Source organism: Maniola jurtina, chromosome Z (assembly GCF_905333055.1).
Source record: "Maniola jurtina chromosome Z, ilManJurt1.1, whole genome shotgun sequence".
Taxonomy (NCBI): Eukaryota; Metazoa; Arthropoda; class Insecta; order Lepidoptera; family Nymphalidae; genus Maniola; species Maniola jurtina.
In genome coordinates, this window is record NC_060058.1 from 9,897,881 (window position 1) to 9,918,814 (window position 20,934).

The 20,934-nt window shown below is 35.3% G+C and overlaps 2 protein-coding genes across 3 annotated transcripts in view; one reads left to right on the top strand and one right to left on the bottom strand.

Moving 5' to 3' along the window:
* LOC123880400 (atypical kinase COQ8B, mitochondrial) overlaps positions 1–2,952 on the top strand; it is a 20,804-nt gene extending 17,852 nt beyond the window's left edge. Inside the window, exon 11 of the mRNA XM_045928505.1 lies at positions 2,902–2,952. The gene's annotated coding sequence lies outside the window, so the exon portion shown is untranslated. The remainder of the gene's footprint in view (positions 1–2,901) is intronic.
* The window catches only part of LOC123880398 (protein nervous wreck), a 24,419-nt gene extending 3,758 nt beyond the window's left edge, over positions 1–20,661 (bottom strand). Inside the window, exons 1-17 of one of the 2 annotated variants that reach the window (XM_045928500.1) lie at positions 20,422–20,661; positions 15,323–15,466; positions 13,380–13,465; positions 12,056–12,200; positions 11,251–11,387; positions 10,883–11,036; positions 10,141–10,368; positions 9,463–9,648; positions 8,878–9,114; positions 6,943–7,093; positions 6,432–6,592; positions 6,053–6,202; positions 5,535–5,804; positions 5,233–5,346; positions 4,844–4,952; positions 2,078–2,281; positions 1,196–1,230 (exon numbers count right to left, since the gene is read on the bottom strand). In XM_045928500.1, coding sequence (XP_045784456.1) covers positions 1,196–1,230; positions 2,078–2,281; positions 4,844–4,952; positions 5,233–5,346; positions 5,535–5,804; positions 6,053–6,202; positions 6,432–6,592; positions 6,943–7,093; positions 8,878–9,114; positions 9,463–9,648; positions 10,141–10,368; positions 10,883–11,036; positions 11,251–11,387; positions 12,056–12,200; positions 13,380–13,465; positions 15,323–15,466; positions 20,422–20,472 — 2,562 coding nt within the window. In that variant the 5' untranslated portion in view covers positions 20,473–20,661. Of the gene's footprint in view, positions 1–1,195; positions 1,231–2,077; positions 2,282–4,843; positions 4,953–5,232; positions 5,347–5,534; positions 5,805–6,052; positions 6,203–6,431; positions 6,593–6,942; positions 7,094–8,877; positions 9,115–9,462; positions 9,649–10,140; positions 10,369–10,882; positions 11,037–11,250; positions 11,388–12,055; positions 12,201–13,379; positions 13,466–15,322; positions 15,467–17,889; positions 18,156–20,421 lie in introns of those variants that run through there. The other variant, XM_045928499.1, reaches the window with a different exon arrangement.
* Positions 20,662–20,934: the final 273 nt, after the last annotated feature.

A 20,934-nucleotide genomic window follows, 5' to 3' on the forward strand; every position in this document is an offset into this window, starting at 1 on the left:
ACCTATACTCTATAGGGTACTTCCCGTTGCCCTAAAATCATGAAATGCAATGAAATACAAGAAAACAGAAATTTGGTTTTCTTAGATAATACACGTATACTTAACAAGGCATTTTCTGAAATGTCTATGAAAAAGCTGGACCATGATATTAACGTGTACCTTTTAATGTCATGAAAATATAAGGTCAGTAAATAGCAATGCATACCTACTGGTCTTCCGGAAGGAAAATTATTGACGTAATTACCACTTTGTGTCCGATCGCTTGAATTATTATAAAAGGTTGAATCACATAAAATATAAGAGGCATCTACAAGCTCATATGTTACACACTGAAGGCCTCCAAGCGGAATTTGGTTCGAGAGCCCGTGGGAAATTTTGTGGAGATGGTTGATCGACGCCGAGGCTAAGACAAATCTTAGACCCTATCTTGAATTCACTCAGTCTAGATGTGCCTTTGAGTAAAGTTAATTACGCTCTGTAGATTACAGTCTGAAAGTGGGTATAGTGGTACTCTCACTAGACCTTCCAGTGCCAGATAGCAGGTTTGTTTAGTAGCTACGTGTTGGGTTCCTATTTTTAAATTTTGGATGGAAGTGACCAGTATTTTCACGTAGTCATCTGCCATCGCTATAACATCTTCTATGAGACATGAATCAGTTATTCTGCAGTTTCAATTTTTACGAGATTTCTTTGTCATTTTCTAAAATTAACTTTGAAAACCCTGCCACATATTCAACTACAGGTAGGTTCAACTACACAACAAATAATTCATCTAATGAATTTTTCAAAAATATTGTGTGGGAATCAATTAATTCAGAACCAAGCCATACTTATTTAATTTGATTTGGAAGTATTGTCAACACGTTTTGTTGTCTCATACACATTTGAAAAGAAATCCTACAAATATTTATCGGTAAGTATCGATTGCACCACATCACTATTAAAGAGTCGTAAAAAACACACGAAACGTTATTTTCGTCGCCGGGATTAAAAAACAGACATGTATCAGACAAACAATGAAATGTTAAAAACTTATATAACTCGCAAACGTGCCGCAATTCGGCTAACAGATCTAGTTTAGCGATAGCCATTAGCCAACTTTCAGCTTTCATCGAGCATCCCTTTAATACTTCCTGCGGACACTCGGACCATAAATCATAAAGGTGTTAAAAATATAGTGTAATAAAAGCCAAACCTCCTCCTCAAACATATCAGCGACAACCTCATCGACTGAAGCATGAAAAGGAATTCATTTCCAATTATTAAATGCGAACTGAAGGCGACCGTCCATTACTGCTCGAAAAACCCACAGATTTTCAGTTGAATTTCTTACAATTTTAAATGCAGTCGAAAATCTGTCGATGTTTTTGCTTATTATGATTTATCTTACAAAATAAATTTATAGCGTTGCGAACTCTTTGATTTATTTTTAAAAGAATAATTATATTTTCAACGGTTTACGCAGTTCATCAGGAAATCTGACTGAATTATTGTGGATTTAATCGGCAGTTAATTACATCATAATGTGCGTCAATTCTCACTGAACCTTTTAAAAATTAAACACCTTTTCCTCGCAAAATAGTTTATAGGATTAGCGCGCACAGACAGACAAACTTGGCGGAAAGCCTTTGTTTTGTAATTTGTGGGATGATAAATATTGGAGCGATTGATTAATTTTGATCTAAAATTATTTTTTATTGATTTTTTTATTAACAAATACATGTAGGTACGTTAGTGTAAAGTATTGTATAAGTTACTTTAAATAAAAAAAACCTTTGATTTACAATTTTTACTAATAAGTATGGAATATTACAATCATTAGATATTCATTTAAGTTAAAGAAGCCAACTGGTTCGTCAGAGAGTTTGGGCCACAATCATTGAATTGGAGCGAACATGTACTTATCTAATTACTGAAATTCTAATGAATATGAAAAAAAAAATGTATTTAGTTAATATTTATTACGAGACCCCATAGCTATATTTAATACAAAAATGCTCTCTGTTTTGATGTAAGTGTCATAGTTGTTCGCTCTAACCGAGATTTTGTGACCCTATCTATTTTACTTAGTACTTACCGACAATGGTGACAGGTGGAGTCGCTGAGGTCGGTGACGCTGAGAACTGTGTGTCATACTGATCGTGGTGGGTTCTACTAAGTTCTAGATTAAAGCTGAAGTCAGGTTGACTGTCCATAGAATCTCCCATGTTGAGCGGAGGAGGCGGCGGTGGATCAGCGGGCGGTGCCGCGTTCTTAGTATTGTTGTTTTCATTGAAGATCACTGGCAGCGTCCAGGAATAGGGGGTAAGTAGGTAATTCAACTGAACGGTAAATAATTCAACTAAGGGATAAATAATTAAAATGTTGCCAGGTATGTGACACTTCAATTCGTTTATTTGCTAAATTGAGCCAATGTAATTTGGCTTTCTATCGACTTCTCTAATATTTTATATACTCTTTGATTTTTAACTACTGTGGTACCTAGTTTAGGGTACATAATATATCCTATTTCATTTTACGGAAATCTAGATAACTAACTGGCAATGCTATAAGGAATTGTATGAGAATACTGCGATGAGGTTTGTCAAGATATATTATGAAAAATCCTTTAATTACACTGATAATTTCTGCCACATAATATAATACATAAAATAAAAAATATACTTACAACAATAATAACAATAATAACTTAGAAATCTTCATACTTATACATATATACCTACATATTAGTTTATATTGTTTAAAAATATTAAAACAAAATAATGTTTTGGCGGCTGAAACCCAGTTGGCAACTTTTTCAGCCGCCATCGTTCATAGATATAGGGTCAATTTGGAACAAAAAACAATTCTATTTCAAAGTTACATGAATAAGTTTAGACAAGTACTCAAACAGATACCACTATAGTACGCGACAGGTTGAGATGGAAATGGGGGTATGAGGCGGGGAGACGCCCCACTCACCCGCAGCGGGCTAACGCGAGGGCTGTGCGGGTGTGCGGGGCGTCTCCACCCCGGTTGCCATCTCACCCTGTCGTGCAATATATATATATCAGTTTTATCGAAAGTACGTATACGTGGGGTGGGTAACACTGAAAGTTCTAAGAATCAAATATTTCGGAATAGATTAGGTAGGTAAGTAGTTGCGATTTTTTTTTATATATATTATATGTCACCGAATATGTAATCGGTCATTCATTACTGAGCCCGGGTTTCGTCTTAGAAAGAGAAGTGTTTGGCCAGGATCTACCACGCTGCTGGCCAAGTACGCATTGGCAGACTTCACACACCTTTGAGAATACTATGGAGAACTGTCAGGCAAGCAGGTTTCCCCATTTTCCTCAAATTTTCCTTAGCCGTTAAAGAAAGTGATATTCAATTGCTTGATACGTAATATTCTGAAACAGTAGAGGTGCGTGCTCGGGATGGAACCCCGGATCTCCCGATAATACACCAACTATTGCAGATCAGCATCACAATGCAATTGTCTAAAGATTTTATTTGACCATTTGAGCTTGTAGTCCTAACTTAGGACTTAAAGTTTATATGCTCGCAATCCCAAAAATATAGGATTACTTAAATGTTATATCATTACCGCAGAAGACTGCGTTAAAATGAACTTTTCCCGATTCAACTTTGACAGGTATTCAAATAAGATCTAAATTATTATTAAAAAGTGCAAAAATCTAATAAAAAACTACTTTAAAGGCAAATAAAAGTAATTTTGTTTAATTTTAATCATTTGTTTTTTCTATTCTTAAGACTTTCAATGTTTTACCTATGTAGAGCATAAAAAAAATCGTATACAAGTAGATACAAATTTACTAGTTGGAAGGAACAGAAATATTCGGTATTCCTACAATAAGACTTTGCTTTTCTTAAAAAAATAAAAAAATTGGCCCATTATTTCCTATAATTAGATGGTTCAGCCTATATTCTATCTAATAATTTGTAATATCGCCATTCATAATATAGATCATTTCAATTTGGTATCCAATGTATAAATGTATGGTATAAATCCATTTTTCTTAAGAAATCAACCCTTAAAAACTTTTTTATAAACAGGTTTTTATGATTATGATTGCCAAAATGTATATGTAACTAGGTATTATTAGAAATTCATCGCTTCAAATATCCAGATAATTTTGAAATACAGTTCTAATAACTGTTGCCAACAAATTACAATGTTTACAACTAACATGGTCGTGCAATATTATCATGCATTTATGGCGATGTAAGATGAACCTAAGATACACAGCGTTTTATGTTACGAATAGCTACTTAGTAAACGATTCTCAAACGTGCCATTAAATACGGTAATTCCAATAAAATGTACCATGCCAATTGGGAATTAAAATGGCAAACAGTAACCCAATCAGCCAAAAAGCTTATCTATCGCCTATTTAATCGCAGTAATTGCTCATATGGCAACTATACAAAATATAATATTTTTACAATAGGTACATTAGAGAGATTTATGTTAACTGCGTTGCAAGACACCGACATAATAATATGGAATCCGCACGGAGACAACTTCACTCCCGATTTCAATCGGATACAAAACGCTTGACCGATAAAGAATTGATTAGAAAGTGTTGGCCTAGAGCCCGTAGGGTTTAGGGAGGTTTTTGGTAAAATAGACATTTTAAAAATCCCACTTTTGTTCAGTCTAATTTAATATACACACACAGGTAATGCAGAAATAAGACTTTACTCAGCTTTTACCAATCACCTCTGAAAACTTTGTACTGGCTCTAAAGCCAATGAAGTTGCCAAGGCACGAAAGACCAGTGCAAAGAAGGAGAAGAAATGGTGTAGTACAGAACATTTAATAGACAATACTTACTTTCGTCATTAAAATCGTTAGTTGGAGATTCAGGCGGGGAAGCGAAGACTGGTGGGGCAGAATCCGGTGGAGTCCAATCATCTTCACCGCCGCTAAGTGGTTCACCATTCTATGACAAAAGTAATCAACGTGTATAACCTTCCAAATCTCCTGTAGGAATGTATTCCTTTACGAACTCAGGACAAAGGAACACAGAAACACCTTTCCCTAGTTTGGTTTCCAATGATAATTTAATTTAAAATACGGGACACGAGATAAAAGCAGCTACTGCGGCCACTATTACCACCCAAAGATAAGAAAAGACCGTCAAGCGTTTTAGCATTCTGGTAAGAAACCCGGGTTCATATGTCAGCTAGAGTAAAATATAACTGAAATGTGGTGTAATATACCTCATCGCACTCTTCGACGATAAGTGAGGGAAAGTTTCCGATGACGCCATTAGCCTCTCCGCGCCACCAGCCATCGTCCACACCGTGGGCGTCGCGAGACACAATACGGATGATCTAAACAAGAAAAGTTTTTTTATACTTACTCTCTTCGCTCTTATCACACGACTATGAAAAAAAAGAAATGTTTACAGGGTTTACAAATGTGAGTTTATTTAGTTCACCATAACTTCTAAATGTCTGAACAGAAATATAATATACAAGTGGAAATATAGAAAAACGGGAACTTTACTATAATAACGGACCTGTCCTTCCTCGAGATTTAGCTCATCAGCAGCTTCAGCGTCATAGTCATACAAAGAGAAACAATATCCGAGAGTTGGTAAGCTTTCAGGTTTTGCTTCAGTCTCGATCTTCGGTGTTTCCTCAGCTTTAGGTTCTTCAGGCTTGGCGACGGGAGCAGAAATAACCGAGATTTGGTCTGGCGACTGTACGACATCTGCATCTTCCCCTTCCACTGTATAATCCACGGATGAAAATGATATCTGCGCCACCAGTCCCGGAGCACTAGTTGCCTGCAAGAGGAAGTTTACTTTTAGATCCAAAAATATTTAGATAATTTTAAAAAGGAAAAAGAATATCAATTTTTCACATATTTATTTTTATTTTTGGGACATGTTCCGTATAGTCGTCGCAACTGGAAAGTAATAATGAAAAAATCTTTCAGCCAAAAAGCATAGAAAAAAATTCTATTTAACCTACATCCAAGCGAACGAAGTCGCGGGCATAGTTAATATTAATTTAAGAAAATATGTATATTGACCTGTTCTCTATCAACGTCCAGATAGTTATGAGGCACATAGCCTTCTTCGCCTCGATAGTTCCGTGCGCGAAGCCAACCGTCACCATCGCCCTCCCCAACTACCTCCAATTGTTCGTTCTCGATTATTGACAGTTCATCTGGATTTTGGGCCTATAAAAGTAAAATATTATCTATTTTTTTTTACAGTGTTTTTTATAGAAATTTGGTACAGTGGTAGCTGATACTCCGGGTTATATGTATAATATATATATAGGTATAGGGTAGTTTTTATCACGATAAAAATAGGGATTCTTCGTTATACGGGTTCAAATTTTTTATCATGAACCGGCTTTCACAATATTTTATTTATTCATGCGATTAAATTAAAAATAAAACTCACTGTATAAGAGTACAAAGCGGTGCATTTGTATAATGGTGCTGCAGGTGGTTCTGTAGTAGGCGCGGTCGCTTCAGGCTCCGTCTCACCCCAGCTCACCTGGGTAGGATCATCCCACCCGACTGTGAGTTGATCAATGCGCATGTGTTCTTCTTCTAATGCAGCTAAAAACAGATAAATAGTCACTACCAGTACCATGGTCACAGAATATATAATAGCAACGACGACTGTAAAATGAGCAATGCTTATATTAAAATTGAAGGTCTGGATGTAACTGTAAAAATAAATTGACAGGTAATTTTTTCATTCGCTTGCGCATTGCATTTACGGTGCAAGCTTTCAATGTTTCATGGAGCCTCTCATCATGTGCTGATGGAAGACACTGCGAGGGTTTTAGTGGATAGCAGTGCCGCATAATCCGACTTTTCCCCCAGGAGATTGGGTTCGTTCGTTTAAGGAGATATCCCCCTCTCCCTCCCCGGTCAACAAAAAAGATAATTTTTGCATTAGATACCGTCTTCGTCTTCATCATGCTCGTCTTCAGGTTGAGATGATCCAGATGTCGTGCGCTGGTGTCCTCCGGAAGTACCGGCCACGGCTGATGTGGTTGGCGCTTCGCCTTCAGTGTTATCGCTATCGTAAAATGAATCCGAGCTCGGCTGATCCTGATTATATACATCGTATCGTTAATAATAAATCTTTACATATAAAAGATCACGATGACTGACCTGTGAAGTGTGAACGTACTATTTATTCAAGGGAATGGCTTTGAACCAAAAATTGTTACGTTCATTTAACATGGCGTATGAAATCCACTCTCGCTCATAGAGCAGCAAAATAGTTATTAGAAACAAGTGTAAATTAAAAATTTATAACACCCCCGACAAGTGAAGGTTACAATAACTCGAAAAGAGCTGATAACTTTCAAACGGCTGAACCGATTTTCTTGAATCATAGTTAAAAACACTCTCGATCAAGCCACCTTTCAAACAAAACAAACTAAATTAAAATCGGTTCATTAGTTTAGGAGCTACGATGCCACAGACAGATTTTTAGGTCGGGGGTTAATAAAATGAAATAATGGAATACTTATGTGTAATATTACCTTTATTTATATACGAGTGATATACCCTTGGTTTTAAGGGATAGATTCTTCCTTTAGCAATAGTTTCAATCTAGTTCACTTAAATAGTAATGTATGAGAGCTGTCAATGTGTCCTGCTTCCCATCATTGAAGGTGGTATTACTACGAGGTAGGGCATTGTGTCTTAGTTGGAAGTCCCTACTTAGACATGTATGTAACATATTAACCTTCTATTTATATAGTATGTATATTATCTTAATATGTTTGAGATCTAAGAATTTGATATTTTGCAAGTAGGTAAATTTTCTCTTTAAAGTAAAGGATTTTCAAAACTTCTACCCGAGCAAAACCGGGGTAGGTCAGCTAATAATAAAGATAAAATTAGAAATAAAAACTGTCAACGGACTTCACCAAATATCAAAATTTCAGGTTTGTAACTCATTTCATCTACGAGCTAGATACTTGTGACACGCGGAGAGACAGACAGACAGACACCTGAGTGACATTAATGGTGTTCGCGCGTGGATGTTTGAAGAAAAAGACCTCATGCCTCTTTGATATTTAGATTAAATAAAACGACAAATTAGCAATTACAAGTATGCGAAATCAAAAACAACGATGTTATTATAAAAAAATGTCTCTTCGATTGACGTTTTGAAGTTAACGACACTCAGCTAGATACGTGGACCAATCAGGTTAGCCCACGCCCGCGGTCGGCGTTCCGGTCTACGCCGCAACAAATGGGGTTAGAAATATGAATGTTGCAGCTATATGGGCGGATAGGAACATATAAGTTACGATGTCACTTTAATAGGCCCAATAATTACGGCGCTAGTTAATTATACAGAGAACGTGGACACAACGAAAGTCCAAGAATATGTAATCGAATGGAGCCGCGACACGTGTTCGTAAGACGTCATAAGTTACCAACATATGTACATTTCAAATTAAATGCAATAATTAGTGATTGAGACTTTGTTGTAAAGGTAGTATCTACAACGTGTTATAGTAAAACTTAAAGCTAGCTAGCTAGTTATAAAATTGACGTGTGTATCTGCGTATCTGTCTGAGGCATCGTAGCTCCTAAACTAATGAACCGATTTTAATTTAATCTTTTTTGTTTGAAAGGTGGTTTGATCGAGAGTATTTTTAGCTGTAACCCAAGAAAATCGGTTCAACCGTTTGAGAGATATCAGCTCTTTTCTAGCTATTACTGTAACCTTCACTTGTCGGGGTTGTTATAAATTTTTAATTTACACTTGTTTCCGAATAAATCTGTAATTGGCCATCTTTCTGTAACCAGTATCTATGTAACTTATTGTATTTCGCTATTGATTTTCCTGTAGTAAGTTATCAAATACTCACAGCTGCACCTGATGCATCAGTTCGAATGCTTAGGAGACTGCTGCTTCGGGGCAGGGTTTCCTGTACTGCAAGCAAGTCGATTTCTTTTAACCATTCGTCAACAGGCGCTCCACTATTCCGTAGGCACTCTAACCTAGCCTCATATTTAACTTTTGATGTTTCAGAACGCCTGATATTTGATCTCAGTTCGTCCATGCGTACTTCCAGTTCAGGTCCATTTGGATCATTTGGATCGACCTAAAGAACAAACTGTGTCAGATAAATGAGGTTATATAGCTACTATCATAGATGCGCGGTTGTACCTCAAAGTTCTTACTCTAATAACTCAAATCATTTAAAAATAAGAACCATTGTATATTTTTTGATTGTCAATTGTTGAATTTGTAAGACAGACGACCAGATTTAAAGGCTAAGAAGTAAGAATCCATGTAATTATATTCTTATGTAAATAATTATATAAAAATAAATGAATGAAAATTAACAACGTTCTACAACGCTTGATTTTCCTCTGAGGTACTTGCATTATTTGTATACAAATAAATGTCTAATCTTACAATTTTCTTCTGTAATCTTGTTATTACTCACCTTTTGTCCTGCATCTCGCATGGCTTGGTACAGGTGTAGTTTACGAGTAGCATCCCTCACCAAAGCCGTTTCCCTTACTACTCGGGTTGCCCATCGTCGAGCTTCTTGCGCTAGAGTTTGTGACACGCTCTCCTGGTCCATGGTGACTGTGTCCACCGGGTCGTTGTCGCATGGCTCAAACTCATACTAATCAGGATAATTAAAAAGTAAATAATATGGCAGAACAAGATTTAACGTTGTTTAAGTTGTGACACCACGTAAGTAATTTTTCGATGGTTTTAACAATTCGAAGCCATTCGCTAGAGAATCGAGAGATGCGTCGTTTCGGCCAGTCCCAAGACGCCCAACAAGTTCCACGTTGGGCGTTTTCTTGTTTCTGACTGGCCTGTTTGGCCTGGTAAAGGAATTAAAAGCAACTGCACCGTATCCATAACAACCCAAACCTCTGGAATAGCAAGTTTTTTCACTGTGCAAAAAAATTGCTAATTTCCACTTACGTGGTGTTAGCACTTAAGCGACAATAAGATTAGTATATACAGGGTTACTTTTCGACGATCAGCAATAATTTAAATTTAAGATTTAGAGGTCACACATATTATTAAAGAAATTTTGACATATTGAAGGTAGTTGTCTTTTCTTAAAAAATATAGTAAACATTTTAAGGAAACTTTTACTAACTTGAATGTGTTGTTTTAGCACGGGGTAATACAGGTACAAGCACTGCAGATTGTATTCTCGTGTTAGTTGTTGTGCTTGATCTCTAATTTTGCCAAAAGAGTGTTGTGTAGCTGAACAGGTCAGTAATTCAGTACGACCCATCAGCGTAAGAAATTCGGAAACTTTTTCATATACAGCCGCTTCCATGCCTTGCATGCACGATTGTAGTTCGATAAGAAAATACCGAGTCTGGAAAATTAAAGTAATATGTGAAATAAGTCAAGAGCTCTAGACGGTTATATTAAAAATAAAAAACTATATATACTAAAATAAAGACTAAACTTAAAAACTAAAAAAAGATAAATTACTATAATATATAGTATTTATCTTAAATGAACTTATTATCACTATTTAATACTATGAAATAAACATATAGAGCAAAACTAACAAATGCATGATTTGTTTTGAAATCCATTCATAAATGACTGAGAAAATAATTATTTAATTTTAGTTATTTCAACGCATTAAGTTAGTTTACGTACTACTGCTTTTTTTTTTAATTATTATTGGTAGTATTTATTATTTTTAATTTCTTAAAATTATTCTTGCAAGCGCAACTTTAAAGTTCCATAACTTTTTCATTTGTTGCTCGAGATACTTTGACGGTTCATTCATATTTTATTTCAATTGTTAATTAATTAAAAAATAAATTAAAAAATTAATTTAATTAAAAAAACTTTTCCATTGATGATAATATATTAACCTGATGAGCATTCGCAGCGGAAATACTCAGGAGATAATCATTTCTCGCTCCGGTCGATTTCTCCTCCAACTGGTCTCTACGAGATGATACTTTGGCACTGTTTTTTTGCAACGATGTGATTGATTGAAAGAATGACCCCTTTTTCTTTTTCAACCTGCATAAGTAAATCAAACGTAAGTATAATGATATGTTATATTAATATAATAATACTACTGGGTTTCTTGCCGGCTCCTCTCAACAGAATCTACTTTTTGAATCGATGATTGTAAATGCCATATGTTTGTCATAAAAATAAATAATTTTAATATAATTTTATCACATGAAACAAAAAATATGCATTCCATTTCTTATTAAAACGTTATACTCACTTTTCTTCGATATCTTTAGCCTTGTCTCGGACGTCATGTGCTGTGTGTTCTTCATCGAAATAGAGTTTTTTGGTTTTGTCAATATCCGAAACTGTTAGCTGTAGCTCTTTATGTGCTTGGGCCAGGGAGTCTGTGCACTGTTTCGTATAAATAATGAAAAAATTCGTTAGAATCGCTAGGTAAAATAAAAATATTTTTTAATGTTTTGTAATTTTTATATTTCAGTATTTATAGTATTTGTGGATGTTGTGAATATTGTGATTGGAACCCCTCTACAATATATGTAAAGATATTTTTTATATCCCTAGACACTTCTTATTATTTCTATTTATATTAATTTATTAATGTGAATAGAAAAGAAAATATTAACAGTATATTTTTAAAATAAGTGAATATAAAACCAAAATTGCAAATCGTAAATATCATGTAAGCCAAGAGATTTTCATCAAGGTATCCTTTATTGTCCTTATCTTCTAAAAGTTGTTAAAGTTTTTGTAACAAAACACACGTTCAAATCTATAAGTATGGAGTTCAGAGAGGGTATTTCTGCATGAACACTGCTTTCAAACTGGGCTAGTTCGACAGGTTCAGAAATAAAAATATTTTTTGGGTTTTTGATTGGCGAAAAACTACAACGATATGGAAAACTGAATCTTATAACGGCTATAGCTTTAAAAAATGCATGGAGTAGTTTTCAAACGTATGATTGGCATAAAAGCAGTTTGCCGGGATAAAAATATTAATAAACTTCATCGAAAAGAAAGAATTTGAAAGAGAAAACAATAGGATAATCTTTTTAACATACCTTCTTTGCGACGTTAAGCTTGTGCTGTCGCAAAAGTTTCGCTTCGTCAGCGATTTGCTGCTGGAACACTTCGACTGCTGCGAGTCTTGCGCGGGCGAGTTTCTCGTTCTCCTCCAACACTGTGCGCCAGACGTTCCACATGTTCCTATACAAATAATGCCTAGGTAAATAATTAGCGTATCATGAGTATGATTCTGATCGCAACTAAATTTAAGGGTATTATTGACTCACAAACTAGTCTATACTATAGCTAATTTCTAAAAACTGGACCCTTTCAAGTAAAGAATTTAATATAAACCTATGAGGATGATACTGCCAAGTGCCATTGGCGCAATTCAAGTGCCATAAGCATACTTTGTCGTATTAGTTTACAAATTGCGAAAAACCAAATTAAATTTGAATTTCGCGGGCAGAACCGTCGCATCCACCTTAAAACTCCTTTGAAAGCAAATGTAATAATGTACGATCGCATAGCAAAGCTTCATGGTAAATTAACTCAGGGAGTGCTACGCCGAATTCAGCCTACGCGACTTACGGCGGGCTACGCGGCCTACGCCGCACACGCGTCTACGCGTAGTTTTTGATGCGACCTACTCGTATAATACAATATTATGATGCTCCCGCTAATCGTTTGATCCCACTTTAAAATATGATAATAGGATAATTTTAGGAAAAAAATAGGATAATTTTAAACTAAGTAAAGTAATTCTCTAAAGCCAGTGCTGATACTTGAGCTAAAAATAACTTGTTATAATATTTTGATTAGTGTGGATAAATTTTATTATATTAGCACTGTGGTGTTATATAAATTATGGATGTATTGTGAGTTGAACACGCGTAGGTCTTATTTATTATAGGCAAAAACAACACACGTGGAAGTTTAATGACGCTACCCGACGACGTCTGTATATTCATTTTTAACCCCCGACCCAAAAAGAGGGATGTTATAAGTTTGACGTGTGGATCTGTGTATCTGTGTGTCTGTGTATCTGTGTATCTGTCTGTGGCACCGTAGCGCCTAAGCTAATGAACCGATTTTAATTTTGTTTTTTTTTGTTTGAAAGATGGCTTGATCGAGAGTGTTCTTAGCTATAATCCAAGAAAATCGGTTCAGCCGTTTGAAAGTTATCAGCTCTTTTCTAGTTACTGTAACCTTCACTTGTCGGGGGTGTTATAAATTTTTAATTTGTACACTTGTTATTAAATATAAAGATCATTATAAAACCGGATTTTCAAAATTGAAAAAATAAAAGAAAGACTAAAGTTATTGTGATAACGACTAACGATACTAGGCAATTTCAAAATAATAAATGTATGTACCAACCATTTTTCTTCCGCACCATCTACCTTCAAATCAGGAATGTTTGGTATTTTCTTATTCAGATATGCCGATGATATTTTCAGCAAGGCCTGGGGACAAAAGAGTTTCCTTCAGATATGTACCAAATTGCACACATTAAAACTTGCAACATTTTCCAGTTTCTTGATTAAGAGGGGTCTCTCCGTCACTCGCTCCATACAAACGTAGTTCCGATTTCATTAGAATATTAAGCAACCAAAGTCCATGAAATTTTGCAGACATATTCTAGAAACTAATATCTATGCCTGTGGTTTTCCAGATTTCCGTTAAAATATTCGGTTTTAAAGTGACACGGTCTTAAAAATTCACATACAAATCTTTAGGCCCCTGTAATTTTAAAACTACATATTTTTAGAAAAATCTAAAACAGCACAGGCACAGACAGATATTAGTTTCTAGAATATGTCTGCAAAATTTCATGGACTTCGGTTGCTTAATATTCAAATTAAATTGGAACTACGATTGTATGGAGTAAGTGACGGATAGAGCCCTGTTAAAATACGAAAGAAAAACGCCACGATACTATTTCAACATTTACCTGTTATTATTGTTTGACGTCCAAATATTTTTGTCAACATTTTGAAATTGTTACGAATAGCCTATTGACACTAAGGACTAAAAGCTAGCGCGTGCCAGACAAGTTATTTTCTTAAAGCTGAAAGTTTCTCTGCGTATTCTATGCGTATGCGCAGGAACGATCAGCAACTATAAAGTTTGGATCATGAAGGCTTTGGTAGATAACAGGTAATAAAGGTATAAAAATCTGACGTCAAAATATAAGGTGTATATACTATATATATGTCTGGCAATGCATGACATGTTTTTTAATTCTACATGTGCCAAAGAAAATAAAAATAAAAAATTGACTACATACTTGGACGTAAGATTTTTTTAGATCTTTATACCTATTATCTTCCAAAGCCACCATGATCCAAACTTAACCAATCGTTCTTCACTGTGTTGGGGAAAATATACAGAGAAACTTTCAGCTTATATAAAATGACGAAGATCTGGCGCGCGCTGGCTTTCTCTCTAATAGGCATACAGTTCTGTTAATGCCTGGGTGACGTAAAGGGTAAAGATCTGAGTTTAGAATTTCGGACATTTGATGGACACTTGGTATCAAATCGTAGAAATCCAAACACTAGAATATTAAAATACTAGAATATTTAAACAGTTGAATAATAAATCGCATACCCTTGTCAAATAAATTCAGGAGTGAAACGACTTTATAATTTTGCAAATTGTTTAACATTCTGTGGAACCGCCGTCAATACAGAGTATTCACTATTCATTGTTACATTACATGGTTTTTTTTTTCGAAATGTCGTCTACTTTATCCATACTAATTTTATAAAATATGTGAAATTTATTTATTTATAAATGTGCAACAGATGGATATTGGCATCCCAATTTGCAGTGTGGTGAAGTAGTGACCCTATCACAGAAAAGCAGCGTTGGGAGACCTCTTACTTGTAACAAAAAAGGTCGCATAATATTAAGCGAGTCGCTGACCACTTTATCGAGAAGTCTATATCCGGCTGATCATCGTTTCAGACGACCAAACCATTTACATTATTGAAGCGAAATCTTCTTTAGGCGCTTTGGACGGTTTTGGCATGGCTAAAAAATTTAAGGACGCGTCACCGACATGCTAATAGGGGTCAATTTTTAGTACTTGGAGTTCCTAAAGATGCAAGAACGAAAATTTACCAACTATGACTCATGCTATGACTTTTAATTTTTGAAAGTTACAATTTTTTTTTTTAATTTTTGGAAATTCAAAAAACCACTATTATTTCATAGTTTTAGTTTTTGCTTTTATCGGCAGTCACGGCAGTGCCCACTAACTACCATTTTTTGTCAAATTATATAACTATATTATAATAAATATATATATAACTTACTTCGGAATATGACTTTTCAATGGCCGAGCGTTTGATAGTGTAAGTGCGTAGATCTTCTAACAAATCACATTCGTGTTGATTCTTAGCGTGGAGCTTCGCAATTTGCTCCGCATGGAGATTCTTCAGAAACTTCGTATAGTTACTCTGAAAAGAAGATTCTATATTTTAAAACATGTTCCATTGTACCTAAAGAGAAAGAAGTTTGAAAAAAAATTTTAATTAGCGATATTGTTACTATTGATGAATATTTAGCTTAATTGTAATTTTAAATTGTAGTGCTATTATATCAATAATGTAACACAAATATACTTCCTCGTTCGTGATTTTTATATATGTAGGGGATGTTCGTATTGTATGTTAGTAATTACGTATAGTAGATAACGAAATGAGACTTGAGAGGAGTAGGCATTTCAATGAAAGAAACTAATGAGGTCCTTAATGACACTCCAGTCGTGACTCAGGACTCATCGTTCTCAGAGCCTTAAATTACGCCACACTAGTTGACCTAAAAAAACTTTTCACCATAGAATACACTGATCCCTGCCGAACAAATCTGTGTCTGAGTCTAACTCTGAACACACATAACGCACTTACACGTTGGACCTGTGATAGCCGACCCGTTTTTGAAGCAAATTCATTTTCACCATTATGGCGCTGTTAGCGTCATGTGAGCGTATTCGGAACTAAATGTTAATGAGAAATCATCTGGCAACATAGTGTCAACACGAAGACCATTTGACATAAAGTGTCAATTTTATTTCCTGGTAAGCTCAGTGGGGTGCTTCGAATCGGCACAAAAACAAATCTCATTTTGTATGGCATGCGTTTTCCAGCATATTTCTTTAAGCGGCACATACAAACATAGATGATAACGCAGCACAACGACGAATTCTTAGGAAAACTTGAAATTAAAATATGTGTAGCATGAATTACTTCCTTGTAGTCCAATACCTGTGTGCGAAAATTCAGTCGTTTTGTAGATTAACTTGGATAAATATAGACAGACAAAAGATTTCGAAATGGGTATTTGAATTTCGATAACATGTACATAACCCATAGATACCTAAGTATTATGTGTTCGTTCGTTCGTGCGTTCGCTCTTGCCTATGCAATATGCATCATTCATCCGATTCAGTTAAAACATTTATTTATTACTAGGGGATCCCCGCGGCTTCGCCCGCGTGGATTTCGATTTTTTAAATCCCTTAGGAACTCTTTGATTTTCCGGGATAGAAAGTAGCCTATGTCCTTCCCCGGGATGTATCCCAAGTCTGTACCGAATTTCATTAAAATCGGTTCAGCGGTTGGGCCGTGAAAACATAGCAGACAGACAGACAGACACACTTTCGCATTTATAATATTAGTATGGATTTCAGTTGTAGCTGATACTAATTATATGTAGGTTCTTACTTATAGTTCCTGACTTAGTATCTCAACACACAACAGGTATGTGTTACTAACATTGCAACGCATACCGGGTATCAGGTAGTAATATACTCGTATAATAATAACCATAGTGTCCTATTTCTACCAGATAGAGACCAGTCTTAGTTTCTATTAGTAATATATGTATATAAATATATTCTTTTAGAATAATATTAGCCATGCTAATCATGACTAATACTCCCCTTCCCCCTCCAATCAAGCGTAAAGCTTGTGCAAGGGGTGGGGTTTGAACCGCCGACCTTTCGGAATTCAGTCCGCTCCTCAACCGTTGAGCTATCGAGGCTCTAAATTTATTATATGTTGTTATTATTCGCTATAGATTGCATACATATAATATTTTAAGTAAGCTTTAAATACAGAAATAAATACTCAGATACAGAGTATAAAAGTAACTAGAAAGTCAAACAATAGCTAAAGTCATAAAATTTATAAATTTAGAATGTTATAATTTTTGTATAAAATAAGTTTTAATCACAGCGATCATCAAAGTTTAATCACGAATGTTGAACCATGCAAGTTTAATTACAATCCAAAGCGGCCACGACGTTAAAACCGCATTAAAACTAGACTGAAACCAATATCAACAATCGAATAAACTGAATTTATGAATCGTAAGTCGATTTAATGCATACATCAACTATCTATAATTGCATAAAGAATCAAGGGATGCTCAAGTTTTGCCTATCTACTCGTTCTTATCTTAATGAGCAGTCACAAGGTGTCAACTTTAGTTCAGAATAAGTCTAACTAAAAAATAATATTGATCTGCACACACGTATCAATATGTTAGCGATTACACTCCATACTAGAACAGCATCTCCTATTCAACGAATGGACCAATTACTTAATCTAAGATCATTGATCTCGACACTGACCAATAGATACTTTGTAACTGTTAAAACGAACATGTGAGTAACTGTGAGTTATATAATATCAAAGCTTCTTTCATTCGAGCCTCAAGCGGAAATATTGGCGCATTTGAGATTATTCATTGACAAAGCGATACGATGGCATTAGTATGAAACGCAGGTACAGCATTGCTTCAGGCTTGGATATGGTAGCGCACGTCGTTTAAGTTTCTATTGTCACTAATTATCAGTAGTGAATGGGGATTTACTCACCTTTCTAGGCGGAGGCTGCATGGTGAGGCGGAACGCCGAATTGACGGCGACCGAAGAGGTTCCGGAGCGCGAAACGTGGATCGATGGCGACACACGCAAGCGTGACCGTGTTCTGCCGCGTTCGTCCGTCGCACGCCCGAGGCGGACTCCACGCATGCGTCCGCAGACCCTTAGCCTCGCTTACCAGTTACCATAGACTGCTACCCCCTTTATGGGTATCACTATGTATCTACTTATGTACCTATTTTCCGAAATTCTCTTTTGCACATGAACAAACCTATGATTTGGTTCCCAGCGCAAGAGTTCAAGAGTTGATACTAACGATCATACGCACAAGGTTTTATCTATCATTCAAACTACTTACTAATCCTTACTTTTCAAGGCACTAAATCCAATTAGGAAAAATGGACGACCACATCGGAAAAATAAGCAAGAGATGGTGACGAATTAAATCCAAAGAAAATCGTTTTAATTGTAGACGTCGAATATTTATAATAAAATCATGAGAATGAAATAATTACATAGATTTTTTATCTCAGGCAAATATAACCCAAGCCCAGATAATTGTAAGAAAACAATTAATTTTCCTACTTCTAGCTTAAGTCAATAACTAGCTTATCTTATTTATAACGCTCGGGGGAGCCTCCTAACGCCTACGTGCTTCATCCCAGCACCCCCAAAGATTATCTAGCTTACGCATAAATTAAGCAAACATAAAACATTAGGCATAAATAATATGAAAACGTAATATCTGTGAATTACCATTTAATGGCTCATACATCCCTCCATTATTAACAGACTTTCACGGTACAGAGATACCTAGATTAGATTTTTTATTTATATAGTGGAAAATCAAAGAGTAGGTATAGCTATAGAGACTTCCACCACCATGATCTTGCGTTGCCTGAATATATCGGCTCCCAGCTACTCGTTTGATGTCGTCTGTCCACCTAGTGAGGGGTCTTTGCAAGTTACGCCCTCAGCTCCGGTGGCGAGGTCGCTATTTCAGCTTTGGGGCCACAACATCTATCAATTTCCATATCCAATTCAGCTTTGCAACATGTTGTGCTATGTCGGTTAGTCTGTTCCTCCTACGGATCTCCTCATTTTTGATTTGATCACATAGAAAAACTCAGCATAGCTTTCACCATTGCCCGCTGAGTGAATAATTCTTATGAAGCGCATAGTTAAAATTGAACTATATCAAATTAAAGGTTTGGATATGAAAGTAAAAGAGTCGACTGTATAATGCAAATATGTTCGATAGCTAAAATACCAAGGAATAAATCCGAAAACCGTGAATTTGTGGTTAAGTCATTAGAAAAAATGAAAATTTGTTTCAAATTTCAAAGTAAGATAACTATACCAAGTGTAACTATACCTGTATATTCTAAAACAAATTTTTATAAATGTTTATGCATAATAGTTTTTCATTTATCGTGCAAAATATCGGAAAAAATACCCGAGTACGGAACCCTCAGTATGCACATCTGACTCGCACTTGGCTGGTTTTTTTCCTTTTGTGGTACAGATTACAGAACCTTAAAAATCAAAATCAAGACTGTCAAATTTTCCAATGAAAACTCAATTTTCTCACAAACTTTAATTAATTATTTTCTCTCAACTAAAGTTAAATTATTTTTCTCTTAATCCACGATTATTAAAAAACCATTAGTTTTGTTTTCATTCTTGATCTAAAATTTTGTATGATTTACAAGGCTTCAAGAATTGCATAAATATACGTAACGCTAAACTATTTTTAAGGAGGTACCTATTTGATTCTTAAAAGTTTCAATTTGACCCATGTATGGTAATAATAATAATTCAATTGTGATTATTTATTAATTTTAGTAATACAGGCTGTCAGTGATATGGGACTGGTGCCTTAACATGCTCTTTAAGACACCGAGGAAGCAAAGCGACCATATAATTAGTCAAGTTACCTATCCAATTACCGAGGTGGATCAACGTAGCTTACCCAGCGCAATTGGCTGATATGGTCTGTCGTATCCAGTTCATACCAGCTGCTATTTTTACCCAATTGCGGCAAAACTAACAGGAAGGGTTATGATTTTAGCAGTCTATGTATGTATGTATGTGGGTATGTATGTTTGTATCCAGAATCTGTGTGTTCCACCGTATCGCCTAAACTACTGGGTCGATTTTGATGAATGAGGTGTCAATCGATTTGTCGGAAGGGTTCGGGTGACATAGGCTACATTGTATACGAAAAAAATTGACCAAACGGATGTTACATGAAAAAAAAAGGGGTTCTCAAAAAAATTTTTTTTTTTGCTATTGTATCGAATGGGGTGTCAAATGAAAGAGGAGAAAATTTTGAGTTCATAAATATAAATGTACTACAACATTAAAATATACCAAGCGACAGAATAACAATTTTACTATAATATTTCAGCGTTTATTAAGACGATCGCAGTCGGGTTTTAGTTTTCAACTTTATCTTGTTATAAAACAGTAACAGAATAGGATTCAGTAGATACTAAAGTCAATAAAATAGCACTTAGCACTTACCGATAAAGAAAACTTTTTTCTTTTAGCTCTATGTTTTCTTCGGGATTCCATTGAACGCGGCCACACTTATTCAATCACAATTACTTATTTAATAAATATGAAATTCCTAGTAACTATCTAAGAGATTTTGCATCGTTCAATGGTTTCAATACCATTCTTGCACATCTTAATAAATATTAACTATGTAAGTATGATATAAGTAGGTACCCGTACAGGTTATTTTATGTTCTACACGTAGTGATCTTTGTGTTCTACTACCAATATTCCGTCAATAACAAACGGACAGCTATCTTAACTTATAATAAAACTGTAGGTATGTGGACGATTTATGTACATAAAATATATGTATGTATTTTGAAAATTTTAATCATAATATAATAATTATGGTTTAGACCGGAATCCGGTCTTATTCCTTGTATACATCCTAAGTCCAAGAGTTTGGGCTGGGCGAGAATGAGTCAGTCAGCGAGGCAGGGCTTGTTTTTATATTTAGGTATAGAGTCCAAAACCGTT